This window comes from Portunus trituberculatus, chromosome 14, assembly GCF_017591435.1.
Source record: "Portunus trituberculatus isolate SZX2019 chromosome 14, ASM1759143v1, whole genome shotgun sequence".
NCBI classification, from domain to species: Eukaryota; Metazoa; Arthropoda; class Malacostraca; order Decapoda; family Portunidae; genus Portunus; species Portunus trituberculatus.
Genome location: NC_059268.1, coordinates 20,673,876 through 20,689,285, shown reverse-complemented (window position 1 = coordinate 20,689,285; position 15,410 = coordinate 20,673,876). Strand labels below are relative to the sequence as shown.

Sequence of the window (15,410 nt, the reverse complement as noted above, 5' to 3'; positions counted from 1 at the left end):
TCCTGCAAGGAATGGAACAAGACCTGAAAATCCTCTCCTCTAAATTTTTGTTCTACCTTCAATGGGATCATAAGCCTAGTCTATAGAGAAGTTGATGTAAAAGTGTACCTTCCCAGGAGACGAAGTGCGAATCTCCCAAGTAAGTGACGTTGGTCTCTGTGGTGGTGGTGTGTGTTCGTACTCCCATTTCAACTTTAGCCATTCAATGAGTTTTTGAAAGTCACTGCTGTAGCGTTCCAACATTAAGATGGCTTCCTGAAAGGCAATACAGCATGATCAGTGTGTAAAGCCATGCATCATGTCAAAATTGCACATAGCCAATGACTTATTTGATGAAGCTTACAATTACTTACCTTACATTCCACAATACTTTCATCATCTTCACATGTTTGATAGATTTCGTCCACTGCTTGCTGTAGGTTCCGGAAAAGGAATCCCCAGTGGCGTGCTCGCAAACCTGACAAAGATTATGAATATTTAATCATTTTTATCAAATGATTGATTCTTTTTTATGTAGCTAAGAAGAGAGAGAGGAAAAAATGCCCACTGTAGCACCAATCCCAAAGGAAGATTAAAATGGATTGAAATGATATGTGGATCAGATAATCAACTGGACATCAATTTCTGAGTACTGCCATGTCTCTAACCTACAAAATGTAATACAATACAAAATAAATAAAGTTAATGATTAATTATAATTATTGCCAGAGTACACACAGAGTATTGCAGAATTCTTGTCTCTAACTTTGTTCAACACAAAAAAAACTTACTTGCTTGTGGATCACGCCCTGCTGATGCTGATCTCGGACGCTTGTCTTGCTTTAGCCCTCGTCTTGGAACCATTTCCACTACCCTCTTCACTTCCCGATGGCGCATGGCTATAGAGAAAAAAATTATTAAACTTTTCTACATCAGTGAATATCTGTCTTGATGTCTAATGTGTCAAGTACACCAGTGATGTGATTTCACTAAATCATTGAACAACAACTTTATTACAGTTTGGTTGCTATCTGAAATTTATATTTTCTTTTGTTGCAAACAGCTGTACAAAGGAGAGAAAACTGAGTCAATTACGATTAAATTTTCTGAGTAAACACTAAAACGTAAAGATGTGCAGGTTACTCCCAAACACTTGACATTTCTGTAATGGCAACTCACCGGTCTCAGTCTGAGGTGGATCCAGTAAAGGTAAGGAATATGCCACGAGATTGCGTGCCTCCCTCCCCTCCTCCTGCAAACGTGCCTTGACTTGCTCAACAACTTCATCCTTCAAGTAAATGGAAACTTTATTATTACACATTTTCATTGTTATTCTGTTTAATCACTAATGAATACCAGCAATTATTTTTTTTGTCCTACACCACAAAACTATTTCTAAACTAATCTATCACCAGGATGTTTGCAAATCTCAGCAGTTTTGATTCATTGATTAATTCCCACACATATCTAATCTTATCCTATCCCTCTATCAACTGTCCTGTTTCTTGCCCCCTCATCTCACAAACTGAAGATACACCAGACATAACACTTACCTGAGAATCTGTGGTCTGGTTTTCACCGCATCCTCCTTTCATAGTGCTGAAATAATTTTAAGTCCAATTTATTACAGAAAAATTTGTGTGAGGATGAGTGTATCTCTGCTGTCATAAGTTAATTAACCCAGTTTACCTAGAGTTGTCAACACAAACACTTGGCTTAGAAGTAATCCTAAGCCAATTGTAGCATTAAGATCATCCTAGCTAGAATTAACCTTACGTATGTTGCTCTAGTGCCAGGTCCACAGTTTATATGGCCACAGGATGAGACAGATCACATGTTCACAGTAAATCAATAATCACAAGTGTCAGATTAACAACCTCACAATTATGAATGGCTAAACAAGCATTAATTTTTTTAACATCACCTCTCTTCTTTGTTTAGCAATATTCCTAACCTGTCCCTTTACCATCTCACATTAACTACTAAGGAGTGAATGAATAACAATCCTACAATTTAACAAGAACTTAGCTGCATTCCACAAGACATCACTGGTTAAGAGTAATCCTAAACCAACCTATGAAGGAATACTGATGTTCACCAACTAATTTCCACACAGGTGAGCCAAGAAACCCACAACTGGGGCCAACACACCACTGCACAGGTACCACTAATAAATTACATGGTTCTGATAGTTCATGTTCTTTGCTGCTAAAACTGAAAATCAAACATTGGTGCCTTTTTCTTCGCTACAAGAGTTCTATTGTTTAGCATTCAAAGGTGTGTTGAGCCATATAAGGTTTGCAGCAGTATGACATCACCATAATTGCCTGGGCGGAGTGTGGTGCCTCGTGCGCCTTGCATCACCTCACCATACATCACCATACACAACCCTTGGCTTTACCCCACTGAGTGACTCATGGGTAATGTCTCAATAGTGCACATGTGATCCACTCCTAGGCTCAAGAGCTTCCAGGTGCAGTCAAGTCGGGACTACACATTAATGGGATGCGCGAAGTTACGTGACCTTCACAAACCTTCACGTTCATTCACTGATGCACCGACTGACAACTCATTACCACGGATCACATTCACACCACACGATTCCTGAAGGAGTTGACAGGACAGCACCTTGGTCAGGCCAGGGAGCTGTGCCTCATGACGTTGTATAGGGGAGGACGTCACTGTGCCAGGCGCCAGATGCCACTTGCCATTTGTTGACCAAGGTACAGTGTTACCAAATTTTCTTGTAGTGAAAATATATGCTAAAATGTCAGCCTTGCTATGAAAATATGCTAAAATTTGCTAAATGTGATACAAAAAGTATGCTAGAATTATGCTACGGTAACTTATTATCATCTATATAAGCATATAGAGTCACTTGATTGATCATAAATTAAAGTAACAAGTGTCTTTTTTTTAACATGTTAAATGGAAGCTTCATAGAACTCAATATAAAGGTAGGGCTAGTTGGTCCAGTTATCACCTATGGGCCGCTGCGTTGGCAGCAAAGGCCCATGCCTTTCTTGCATAAAGGCGAATCTTCAAAAAAAAAAAAAAAAAAGTCCAGTTATCATTTTAGGTACAAAGGAAGAAAAATAATACTAATTATGAGATACAATTATTTGCTTTAGAAAACAACATCGTGACAAAATATTCAATACAATAAAGATAGGGCCGATTTAGGTATATTGTGAAAACACAGAGCCTGAGGGCCAGCTGAGATTGACCCGGTTGACCGTTATGTAGCTTGGCCGAAGCGGGGTTTGGGGTTCATGGGTTTGCATCTTTCAGCTCAACATGACCCGCCGTGACGCCGCGGCAGGTACCACTACCAGGCCGCCACCCCGAGAGGCGTGACACCTCACACAGTACCCAATCAACACTCGATACCGACTCGCTGCTGGGTGGTCAGGATGGACAGGAGCGCGGGTGTAAGGAGACTGCCCAGCCTTATCTGCTCAGCCCACCATTAGATAATGGATAGGTAAGTACTAGTGTAGAAACAGGGGTGGGATTGATAATGGTAGCTACTATAAATGTGAATACAGGAGATAGGATTGAGTTAACCCTCGCATCGGTAACTAGTGTAGTGTTACAGGAGAAAGAACATGATTGTATAGTTAACTATTTTGGAAAAAAAAAAAATGCACTTAACGTAGTAAACTCAAGTTCAAACATATTTTGTCACCGCGGGAAGCCAGCGTCCAATGATTCGATCCACATTATATTGAGACATACGATCGAGTCAGTTCATTGTCATCCTTTGTACTAGTCTTAATCCGGCATTATAAAGAGCAGTTACAGATGATTTTGTCGTGAGAGATATATTATACACGTGCCATATTGCCCTGTACACAATCACAGGATGGAAAAAAAAAAAAAAAAAATATATATATATATATATATATATATATATATATATATATATATATATATATATATATATATCGCTCAGATTCTTGAAAAGCGTATGTACAATATAAGGCACCACCACAGCACACCACATCATCACAAATAGATTACTTCCCTTTCATGTGCATTCCAGTCTGTAAGTCTCAACTCGCAAAAAATAGATAAATAAAATAGATAAGTAAAAAAAATAAATAAATTCAGCTATGCTAAAAGAAATATGCTAAACACAGAATTTCAGTCGTTATAGGTAGCTGCAACCGCTGACCTAGCCTGGACAGCCCATAATACTCTCGTTCCACTTGTTATACAATGCACTAAACCAAATGAAACGTAAGGCATATCGCAGAATTGATGGGGGTATACTAAATTAAATATTGTCTGGTTCTGACGCCTAGTAGGTATTATAAAATCCAATAAACTTCGTCATCGTCCTCCTCCTCCTCTTGCGACTATTCACGGATCTAGGACATTTGACCCAGAGTCACTTGACCAGGTGTGGAACGACGTGACCAGGTGTGGAGTGCCACTTGACCATGTGTGGAGTGTCACTTCACCAGCTATAAATTATGAATGTCACTCCAGGGCAAACTTTCATACATAGGTATCGTAACAACGCTATTAACAAGGTGACGTCAATGGAGCTGTGGGTTATTATTATCTTTAATAGAAGTAGAAAAAACGAATCAGAGAGAGAGAGAGAGAGAGAGAGAGAGAGAGAGAGAGACTTTGAATGGAACTGAATTAGAGAGGAAATTTGATACAGCTTTGAAATGTAATCAAATAAGAACACTACCGGGCAGTACTGTTTCCTTGTTTTTATATTTTTTCCCCTTTTTTCTGTTCTTTTCCTGTTTTTCCCCTCTTGTTTCTTTTCTGTTCTCATTATATCTATCTTGCTCATCACCCCCCGCCATTTCATTTAACACTTTAATTAGCTTCCCTCACACTTCTCCCTCAATAAACAATCATTTCAACCTCACCTCCCACTCCATTCAACACTGTAACACCTTCAGTGGGCACAAGAAAACATTTCAACACACGCACACACACACACACACACGCCCGGTAGCTCAGTGGTTAGAGCGCTGGCTTCACAAGTCAGAGGACCGGGGTGGAGATATTTGGGTGTGTCTCCTTTCACGTGTAGCCCCTGTTCACCTAGCAGTGAGTAGGTACGGGATGTAAATCGAGGAGTCGTGACCTTGTCCCGGTGTGTGGTGTGTGCCTGGTCTCAGGCCTATCCGAAGATCGGAAATAATGAGCTCTGAGCTCGTTTCGTAGGGTTACGTCTGGCTGTCTCGTCAGAGACTGCAACAGATCAAACAGTGAAACACACACACACACACACACACACTCTCTCTCTCTCTCTCTTAATAATGATGACAATAGCGCTGCAACAACAATAACTACCTTTTTATGCAGGAGGGGCTACTGGCCAAGGGCAACAGAAAAAAAAGGCCCACTAGGTTGCCAGTTCCTATAAAAGTCAAGTGAGTTATCCAACATTCAGGGACAAATGTCTTGAAATCTCCCTCTTAAAAGTCGTAAGATGGAAATACAGAAGCAGGCAGGGAGTTCCGGAGTTTTACCAGAGAAAGGTATAAATGATTGAGAATACTGGTTAACTCTTGCATCAGCGAGTTGGGCAGAATAGGGATGGGAGGAAGAAGAAAGCCTTGTGCAGCTACTGCTGCTGCTAAGATAAGACAGATAAGAAGGTGGATATGAATCGTAAAACTAGTTGAGCTGGAGATATTTTGATATTTTGAAAATTAGTTTAAATATTTATCACGTCATAAAATGTCATGCATTCCGCTGTGGCTTCGTTTGTTCTAAAATTCGTTTTTTTAATTAAATTATTTCCGTAATTTAGCCGAGTCATCCCTGTTCTCGTTCTCTCTGATGATCGCAGCCCAGGTGGTGACTCATTATATCCTCGGGCTGGCGCCTCTTTTCCAACTCCGCAGTTCTTCAATATTTTGCCTAATATCTAATAATTTCTATGTGTTTTCGAGTGTTTTTAGGTTCATGTGTGTAGATATTAGTAGCAGAAAGAGAAAGAAAGGAGAAATAAAGGAGGATAAGGAAGGAATGAGAAAACGAATAGGAAGAAGAGGAGCAACCAATCCAAGAAGGAGAAACAAGGGAGAAGGATGAAGAAGAAATGGGAAATAGAGGCGGAATAGGAGACAAGGTATAATATTTAGGTAAGTGACCCTTTTAATCATCGTTCTTTATAATGCATATTGTTGTTTTTGGGATATGTTTATTGTGTTTTAAGTTTGTTCACCGGTTTTGCAGGGTGTTTGCGGTGTTATAAGAACGTTTTAGGTGCGTTGATGCGTTTCGTGTGTTTTCAGTCTGTTTTAGATATTATAGGTATACTTTATACCTACGTTGGTTTGGTGCTGTTGAACGAATCTCATTTTTCTTTATTTTATTTGCTCACGTTTCTGCTTTTCTTTCTAACTCGCTGTAAAATGCCTTAAATGATAGCTCGGACTCCGTGAAATGTGATAAAATATTTGCCAAGTGAAAGTAGCTTGGTTTTCCAGGACGTTTCGGGAAAGTTATTGTTGAAAATGTTTTATACTTTTAACGTAATTAGTTAGTTTTTTTTTTTTTTTTAAACTAGATGAGCTAGAGATATTTTGATATTTTGAAAATTAGTTTAAATATTTATCACGTCATAAAATGTCATACATTCCGCTGTGGCTTCGTTTTTTCGAAAATTCATTTTTTGAATTGAATTATTTCCGTAATTTAGCCGAGTCATCCTCGTTCCCGTTCTCTCTGATTACCGCAGTCCAGGTGGTGACTCATTATAGCCTCGGGCTAACGCCTCTTTTCCAACTCCGCAGTTCGTCAATATTTTGCCTAATATCTAGTAATTTCTGTGTTTTCGTGTGTTTCTAGGTTCATGTGTGTAGATACCAGTAGGAGAAAGAGGAAGAAAGGAGAAATAAAGGAAGATAAGGAAGAAGGAAGGAGAAAACGAAGAGGAAGAGGAGCAGCAACCAATCCACAATACTTAAGTCACCCTCTATTTCCTCAATATTCTATTCTTAATATTTAGCGTTTTAATGTGTTTCAAGTCTTAGACGTGTAGATAGAAGCAATAAAAGGAAGAAGGAGAAACAAAGGAGAAAGACGAAGAAGAAATGGAAAATAAAGGCGGAATAGGAGAAGGAGACAAGGTGTAATATTTAGGTAAATGTCCCTTTTAATTTTCGTTCTTTATAATATATAGTATTGTTTTTGGGATATATTTGGAGAGTTTTAAGTGTGTTCAGTAGTGTTGCAGGGTTTTTGCGGTGTTATGAATATATTTTCGGTGTGTTGGTACATTTCGTGTGTTAGATCTTATAGGTATAATTTACGTACCTTGAGTGTGGTGTGGTGTGTTTGAGTATTTGCATGTTTTGACTGTGTTTTGGAAGCATTTTGAGGAGTTTTGTGGTGCTTTGAGTGTGTTCTGGCTTAGTTTTGAGTGTTTTAAGTGGTATGGGTGTGTGTTAGGGGTCTTTTGTGTGTGTGGAGATGATTTGAGTATATGTTCGGTGTTTGTAATGAGTTTTCTGTGTGTTTGGTGGCATTTTGAGGTGTTACATGGTGTTTTGAATGTGTTTGGGTATAATTAAAGGCGAGTACACACGTGCCAATTTGCGACTGATATTTTACGTACGTAGAGTTTCCGGCTCATCGATTCTAGTCAAAAAGTGTCAGACCTGGAAAATAGCGACTAGTCGACGCCTTGGCGGGAAGTGAATGTGATCAAACAACTACCCGCCAAGATGTCTTCCTCCAGTGACGATGCTGAAGATGTGATTGCTCTTCTTTTGGCGTACCAGAAGAATAAATTCAGAAAATGCCTGTGGATATGTCCCTGGCTAAGTAAAAGGAAAGGAAGGATCGAGTGTCTATCACACTCTAAGCACTCTAAATTACCCTACATATTCATATGAAAATTGTTCATCTTAGTAAGATTATACACAATTGCTATCAAATTAAATCCTGACAAGTCTTCAGTCCTCAACAACATCCTGCATTCAGGGAAAGAGTTCGTGTGGAGTGGCAGCTATTTCGTCGTACGACGATTTGCACAAGCTTTTTTTTTTTTTTTTTTTTTACTGTATAATTAATTTCCTTGGTCCCAGATGCGTTCTTTTCCCCTCACCAATTCTAACATCTCTACATCTGAAGACTACATTTTCAAAGCTTCCTCCGTGCTATCACGATGCAAGAGTCGCAAATCGACTAGCAAGACCAACATGTTAGTCTTGTTTTGCAACTGCTGTCTGCAGTCGCTTGACACCTATTATGAGTCGGAAAACTCTACGTACGTAAAATATCAGTCGCAAATTGGCATGTGTGAACCCGTCTTTATGACAATTTTTCAAGTCCCCAGAGACGACTAGCAGGGTTTTAAAGACAGTTTATCTGTATGATTAACTAGAAATCTCGCTAACCCATCACCAGAACCATAAGAATATCCTTAAAAACATGAGTATTTTCAGTTAGAGCCTTTGGAAATAGTCGTCGTGAGAGAGCAAAGAGTTTCTGAATGATCAGGATCAAGGGAAGAACCTAGTCGTAGTGACAACCCACGCCAAGGAACTTACTCCTGAAGGCAAGATACTACTCGGATAAGCCAACGAAAGATTCGTTTGAGTTTTGAGTGTGAATGTGCGAGGATATTTGAGTTGGTAAGCATGAGGATATGTGTGAATTATTGCATTGGTGATTGAGATGTAATAAGGATAACAAAGACCCATGTGAGGGATGCTGTGTGGATGAGAGTAAACCCTGGGTGATTGGAAAGGGGCGTAGGATACGACAAACTTTGGGGAGGCGTAGGTAGGTATAGGAGACTGATGCGTGTGAGGATATGCTTAGGTAAATGCTAGTGAACAAGCTGACATGGAAGGCGAGGCAGCAGATAGGGAGAATAGCAGGAGGTATGCTGTATTGAGGGAACATTATGAGTGTATGCTGGAGAGAGAATGTGCATGATGGTGTGGACGGCATGTGGATTGATGAGAAAGTGACTAAAAAGGGTGTGCAGTGAAAAGGCAGAAAGTGAGTTCCAGAATGCATGGACAGTGTATACAAGTCAGCAGCGAATTGTGAAGCAAAAGATAATGAATGTTAAATCATCTCACTGATACTCACAATTACATAATGAACTGAGCATTGTTCTAATATAGGTGTCCCTCCAGCTGTCTTCGTTTCCCAGCTTCTCCCTTTGCAGCTCATTCATTCAGCTGACAGGAATGAAAATATGATAACCAAAACTAACCTAACTGCACTATTGGTCTGAAGGGTTCTTAGAAAGATGTATCTGTGGTACGTGTCATCTTAACTAGTTTATGCTAAAAAGTTTGAGTTAGATTAAGTTAGGTTAAAGTTAGGGTTAGGTTAGTTTTGGTTATCATAATTTCATTCCCCATGTCCCGTCAGCTGAGTGAAAGAGCTGTGAAGGGGGAGCCAGGAAACGAGGACAGCTGGAGGGACGTCTATATTAGGACAGCACCATCAACTGCTGTACTTGTTCTGATCTTAAAAATTTTTTTTCAAAAAGATGATCACTGGAGAGGAAAAGAGGAAGCACACAGGAGTAGAATATTGTCCCACATTGGCCACTGAATGTCAGGATGAGGGCTGTTCTTCTGGCTGCTGGCTACGGCACTAGGTAAGCTCTGTACCGTTATTCAGATGTCACAGGTTAACCTCTTGGCTGTCATTTATAACATGTGTACTATTGAGAAAACTCAAACCTGGTATAAACCTGAATGTTTAAAAGACAAAACTGTGTATGCCTCTCTCTCTCAACACCCCACTGAAAATTTTACCTAATATGTTTACTAAAGCAATCAGCCTGTAGGTAACTCATTCCTACTCCTGTGTATCCCCCCTTACACCACAGACTCAGTCGGCCCGACTCACCCAACCGACTGTTCTAGGTTGAAACGTGATCTGCAAAATGATACAAGTGGACAGTTCAGTCACCTGGTAGGGACGCCCAAGCCTCTTCTTCCCATCGGGGGACTGCCACTTATCTCACACTGGATCAAAGCGTTCGACCAAGTTCCCGAGATAACAAGTGTTGTGGTTGTCACAAATGATCTTCATAAGCCACTGTAAGTTTGAAATAGGTACCATTCATTTGGGCCTTTGTCATCTTCCTTCTAATATAACCTATACTCAGGTTTTCTTCATTTTCTTTATTATTTTGTAAGTTTTTTTTCTGTATCTGGACTCCTAGAGTAGGCTGCAAAACGTTCCTTTCCCACTGGGGGCTGGTGGGGGCGAGTGTGAAATATGTGTGTAAATGTGTGATACCTTGTCTCAAGTGGGATTACCAGCCTTATGTAAAGATGGGCAGCTAGATTTGTGTAAGGATGGAAGCTGAGTGGTGGATATTGAGCAGACGATGTAGTACAAGTGTTCATATAATAACTCATGATTAAAAAGTGCTGAATGCTGCAATAAGGAACAAGGTAACCTAGACCAGGCATTAGTTATTTATGCAGACCAAATTAGTGAGTTCAGAAAGCATTCATGAGAGTAGACTAGACAGAGAGGCATTGTGGAGTGTGTTGAAGGAATGCATACCTGCAATAGATAGAAAATTAACCAATGAAGAATTTTACTTAAAACTTGGTGCATTAATTAAAGTGAAAAATTAACTAAGGATATACAATGATCAAACTGTTTATGAATAGGAAGACACAAGGACTCAGAATTGTGGATGGAAAGGCATACTTGAGAGTAAAGGCTAAACACACTTTTATCACTTCAAGCTCATCAGTTGTGTCTCCCAGGTATCCCCTTGTTCTCATACCAGGTACCAGGCATGGGCAGATGGGCTGACCCGGCATGTGAGGATTGTGAGTGATGGATCAAGGAGCAATGAGGAGCGAAGTGGAGCTGTAGCCTGTATGGGGATTGGCTCTGCAGGAAGTCAGGAGGATATTCTATTTGTAGCCGGGTAACAGAGCTTCAAAACAGTTCCGGACCAGAACTAGTAGTATCTCTGAAATACAACATAGGCCAAGTGAAAAAGACTGTGTTTGTAGCTGGGTAACTTAACCTCAAACCAGTACAGTGCCAGAACTAGTATCTCTGCATGGGCTTCACTTGCAAAATATATCTATGTATCCAGTTATTTATTTGTACTTCAAATATATATTGTGATTTCTATCCATTCTAATAAGTTGTTGCATGTTTCAGAGACACATTACTTCCAAATGATTTTTCCCTTAAGACACTGGTAAGCAAGTTTGAAGCCTTGTATGACCTTGAAAAGGAGGCTTGCCTTGTTCTCAGTGCTCCAGTTTCAGAGGAAAATGTATCTAAGGTTAGTCTTGATTATTCAGACTTTTATACATTGTCATTGTGCTTCCTTTCACCGTCCTGAGGCTCAGGTTTCTTGATCCAATTTTTAGTCAGTCTTTTCTTTGTGTATGTATTTGAAAAAATCACCTATCAGTCTGCATGTCACATCTTCATGTTATTAAACACTTTTGATATATTTTTTATTATAATGTATCCTTCACATTCTTATCTTCCCCAGCATGGCATCATTAAAGTGGAAGAGAGTAATAGAGTGTCACAGTTTATGGAGAAGCCACAGCCCCAGGACACCACCTCCAGGCTGCAGTGCCCCTGTGTGTACCTCATGTCCTCAGAAAGCCTACACCACCTTCAGGTTAGGAAACACAAAACTCATACTATTCATGAATTAGGCAGCCATGAATTTTGGTTATCACTAGATTTTTGTTGACACTCATGAGTATTTGTCCTGTTTGGATACTTCATGTGTGAAGGGAGCAATAGATGAAGTCTTGCACAAGGAAGACTACTTGTACTTAATAGGGATGAATGAAGAGCAGCATTGAATTTGAAGCAGTCTATTCTTTATTATGGATTAGCAGGGATATGCTGTTCAACCGACCCTTGCACAATATTGAGGTCCTTCCTTTACAGTTCACATATAAGGAAATGCTTGTGGATGTGACTGTGAGTGATTTTGTGTGGCTGTGTCTCACCTGCCATACATAGGGATGTTGACCTATCATAGAAAGATTTTTATATTAGATTCAAATGTACTTCCCACTTCCAGAACTTTTTAGAGGAAAATCGCAATGCCCCATTGAGCTGCCGTGATGCAACTGGCATGTTTATTGGCAGTCTGATCCATCAGGCACCTGTGTTTGCCCACCACGTCACTCATCGCTATGATGTGGGCGGCCTCCAGTCATACCTGCAGTGCTGTCAAGACTTTCAGACATTGTGATCTTCGTGAAACTGTGACTTATTTGTGAAAGTAGGTTTGTACTGTACACACTACATGTTGGGTTTATTACAGTGAGTTTTTGGCAGATTATCATTGTTAACTTGGGGCAATAGAAAACGGGCCCAGCAGACATCTCTACTGAATATAACAAGTTTTAAGCCACAAACTCAACATAATCATCATGTATATACCAGAACATACAGAATTACCCTCTTTTCCCCGTGGGAATGAATCTGATTTTGAAGATGACAGTGATGATCTCTCAGAAGAATTTGAAGATGAAGATGAGTACAATGAAAATGAATCCAAAGAAATTAATAGTGGCTGGAGATTCATTTCTGATCTATTCAGTGATATGCGTGAAAACCCATTGCCAGAATATTTGGGTGGCGACTGTGGGTTAAGTGAAACTCACAAAGACCAATTTACAACTCCTGGCAATGCATTCAAGCAGTTTTTTGACAAGGAAGTTGTGGAAAAGTTGTGTGTTTGGGCAAACAAACGAGCTGAATTGTTTTTTGCTCAGTATCCTGATAAAAAGGGTAGAATAAATTCCATAAAGTGGAAGGAGGTTCAGGAAAAAGATATGTATTCTTTTTTAGCCCTGGTGATTACAATGGGCCTAGTGAAGCTGCCAAGAATAGCACAATATTGGAGAAGAGACTGGGTAATGAGTGGACCACCTGTATTTTGCAAGGAAATCATGAGCAGAGACAGATTTTTCAGCATTCTGAAATTCTTGCGGTTTTCACCTCCAGAAAATGTGAAGAAAGATGACCCACGAACAAGAATTGAACCCTTCCTCTCATTGCTCCGCGAGAAGTGCAAGGCAGTAATTTCACCAGGCAAGCACGTGGCTGTCGATGAGGCTTTAGTAATTTGGAATGGAAGATTAGGGTTCCGCCAATACATCAAAACCAAGAGAGCCAAGTATGGAATCAAAGTGTTTGTGTTGTGCCCCTGTGACCCTAATTGGCAAGGATATTCTTGGAATTATGAAGTATATTATGGAAAAAACTTGTATCAATTGGATGATCCAAGAGTAAACAGCCTCTCAAAATTTGAAAAAATTGTTGTCTCTCTGATGAGGCAGCTGCTTGATGAGGGACGCCACATTGTCACGGACAAGTGGTATACAAGCCTAAGGCTGGCACACTACCTAGAGGAGAGAAACACCACCATTACTGGTGTAGTGCGAAACGGAAAAGGACCACCAAAAGATATCGTCCAATTCCCCCTAGAAAAACGACAGTCCATTTTTGCAAGAAAGAGGAATGTTCTGGTTGTAAGGTGGGAAGACAAGGAAAACATCACAGTCTTGACCACGAAGTACAATGCTAGTATGGTGGAAAAGGAGAGGGAGTATTTTTCCAACCGGATAGTGTTCCGAAACAAACCTCTTCACATTGAAAGATACAATAAAAAAATGGGAAGTATTGATAAGGCTGACCAGCATCTTGAGCCATGTGACATAAATTATAAGAGCTTCATTTGGTTCAAGAAACTTGGAATGCATTTCATTTTCAGAAGTGCCCTAAATGCATATGTTGCATGGAAAAACACATCCAACAAGAAAACTGGTTTCATTGAATTCCTGGAGTCTGTTGTGAAGGATCTTCTGCGGGAGTATGACCAAGGATCCAACAAATTTTTAAAAGAGCAGGAATCTCTCGCCTCCGATACTCACCAGTTTATTAGGTGGGAAAAAATTGGTAAGCGGAAAAAATGTAGGGTGTGTTATCCAAAAAGAAGAGACACTGTCTATTTCTGCCCAGCTTGTCCTGGGGAACCTGGATTGTGTTCTATGACACACTACAATCAGTATCACGGAATAAAGAGTACATCAAGCAGCAAGATGACAGAAGAAGGCTCAGAAGGTCCAACAGTGACAGCAGGCAGTGACAACCCTTCTGAGCACAATGATGAGCCAACTCCAAGCACCAGTGATGATAGAGGAGATGGAAGCAAAAAGAGGTGTAAAAAAGCAAGAAAAAACAAAAATGTAAAGAGGAGGAAGCAGTATCCTGATGAGAGTGGTTTATAATTTGAGGATGAGGAAACGGTCCATCTGTGGCTAAAATAGACACTCATAGCAATGAAAATTGCAAACAATAACCCTCCAGTCTCTCTCTCTCTCTCTCTCTCTCTCTCTCTCTCTCTCTCTCTCTCTCTCTCTCTCTCTCTCTCTCTCTCTCCTCGTATTGAAGGGGTTTAAGTCTGATCTATTGTATATAATTGTATTCATTGTGTTTTTTGATCAGCTGTATTTTATTATTAAACATAAAAGTTTACTTCATAGGAGTGTGACAGTATCATACACAATATGTATGTATGTTTGTGTTACACCAGTTCTTTATAGCTGGAGATGGCTGTGAAAGAGTTCCACCAGCAGACTTCTTTGTGCAATGTAACCACACAAAAAAAAAATAAATAAAATGAAATAAGAATAAATATATAAAAACTTACCCACTTTATAGTAAGGTCATTCTGAAGATTAGCATTTGAGCATGAGCATTGCAGCATTTCATTATTTAAGCATGAGAGTTTTTGGATGTGACACCAGCAAGAGCTTTTCCCCAAACACAGATAACAAACCATGTGTGTTAGCAGTAAGTGCTCACTGGCTTGTTGGGATAACACACCTCAGTGTCCCAGAGAATGATAACTAGCAGATTTTCCACCAGTTCCCTTCTTACATCACTACTGCCTACATTCGATCACACCATGAACTGCTCCAAACTCTTGAGGTGGCCAGACATGCTAGGGATTTATGTGTATGTAGGAACATCTTTCAGGGGCCAAGAGTGTGAATGATAATATGTAGCTATGTGAATGTGATTCCATGTATTGGCCACAGATAGAGACCCAGAGAAGAGACAAGGACTCTCTCTCTCTCTCTCTCTCTCTCTCTCTCTCTCTCTCTCTCTCTCTCTCTCTCTCTCTCTCTCTCTCTCTCTCTCTCTTAGTAAGCGTTGTCCTCACTATTGGTAGTGCCGCAACGACAGTCACTCGCCTGACCTTTGCTTGGCGACCTTGACCCTTTGGATAAGTTACGATGTAAGCTTAATTATGATTCTCTTAACCTCTCACCGCGCTCATCATGGTGTAAACTGCATTACTTCATAGCAGGAAAAACTAACCACATCTATTTCCCGAACGTAGTGTTAATTTTCAGCTTCAAGTTGTGGTAAGTGATGTGACGTGGAGTGAGTGAAATCCT

The 15,410-nt window shown here is 40.1% G+C and overlaps 3 protein-coding genes across 12 annotated transcripts in view; 2 read left to right on the top strand and 1 right to left on the bottom strand.

Moving 5' to 3' along the window:
• The window catches only part of LOC123503814 (S phase cyclin A-associated protein in the endoplasmic reticulum-like), a 30,934-nt gene that overhangs the window by 13,761 nt on the left and 1,763 nt on the right, over positions 1-15,410 (bottom strand). The window contains exons 1-6 of one of the 6 annotated variants that reach the window (XM_045253853.1): positions 2,608-2,717; positions 1,533-1,578; positions 1,159-1,267; positions 771-878; positions 354-457; positions 109-255 (exon numbers count right to left, since the gene is read on the bottom strand). In XM_045253853.1, coding sequence (XP_045109788.1) covers positions 109-255; positions 354-457; positions 771-878; positions 1,159-1,267; positions 1,533-1,574 — 510 coding nt within the window. In that variant the 5' untranslated portion in view covers positions 1,575-1,578; positions 2,608-2,717. Of the gene's footprint in view, positions 1-108; positions 256-353; positions 458-770; positions 879-1,158; positions 1,268-1,532; positions 1,579-2,053; positions 2,212-2,380; positions 2,718-15,410 lie in introns of those variants that run through there. The other 5 variants (XM_045253852.1, XM_045253854.1, XM_045253855.1 and 2 more) reach the window with 5 other exon arrangements.
• On the top strand, positions 5,227-14,637 carry LOC123503821 (bifunctional protein GlmU-like). Of its 5 annotated transcripts, XM_045253878.1 has the most exons (8): positions 5,227-6,098; positions 6,808-7,101; positions 9,473-9,583; positions 9,855-10,031; positions 10,739-10,882; positions 11,125-11,251; positions 11,468-11,602; positions 12,017-14,637. In XM_045253878.1, the coding sequence occupies exons 3-8, from the start codon at positions 9,546-9,548 to the stop codon at positions 12,188-12,190; spliced, it is 795 nt and encodes a 264-aa protein (XP_045109813.1). In that variant the 5' UTR covers positions 5,227-6,098; positions 6,808-7,101; positions 9,473-9,545; the 3' UTR covers positions 12,191-14,637. The 5 variants fall into 5 exon arrangements, with proteins under 5 accessions (XP_045109813.1, XP_045109812.1, XP_045109814.1 ...); XM_045253877.1 differs by lacking the exon at positions 6,808-7,101 and having other exon boundaries at positions 5,950-6,098; XM_045253876.1 differs by lacking the exons at positions 5,227-6,098; positions 6,808-7,101 and adding an exon at positions 8,302-8,521.
• On the top strand, positions 12,807-14,234 carry LOC123503450 (piggyBac transposable element-derived protein 4-like). Its single transcript, XM_045253214.1, has one exon. The coding sequence runs from the start codon at positions 12,807-12,809 to the stop codon at positions 14,232-14,234; it is 1,428 nt and encodes a 475-aa protein (XP_045109149.1).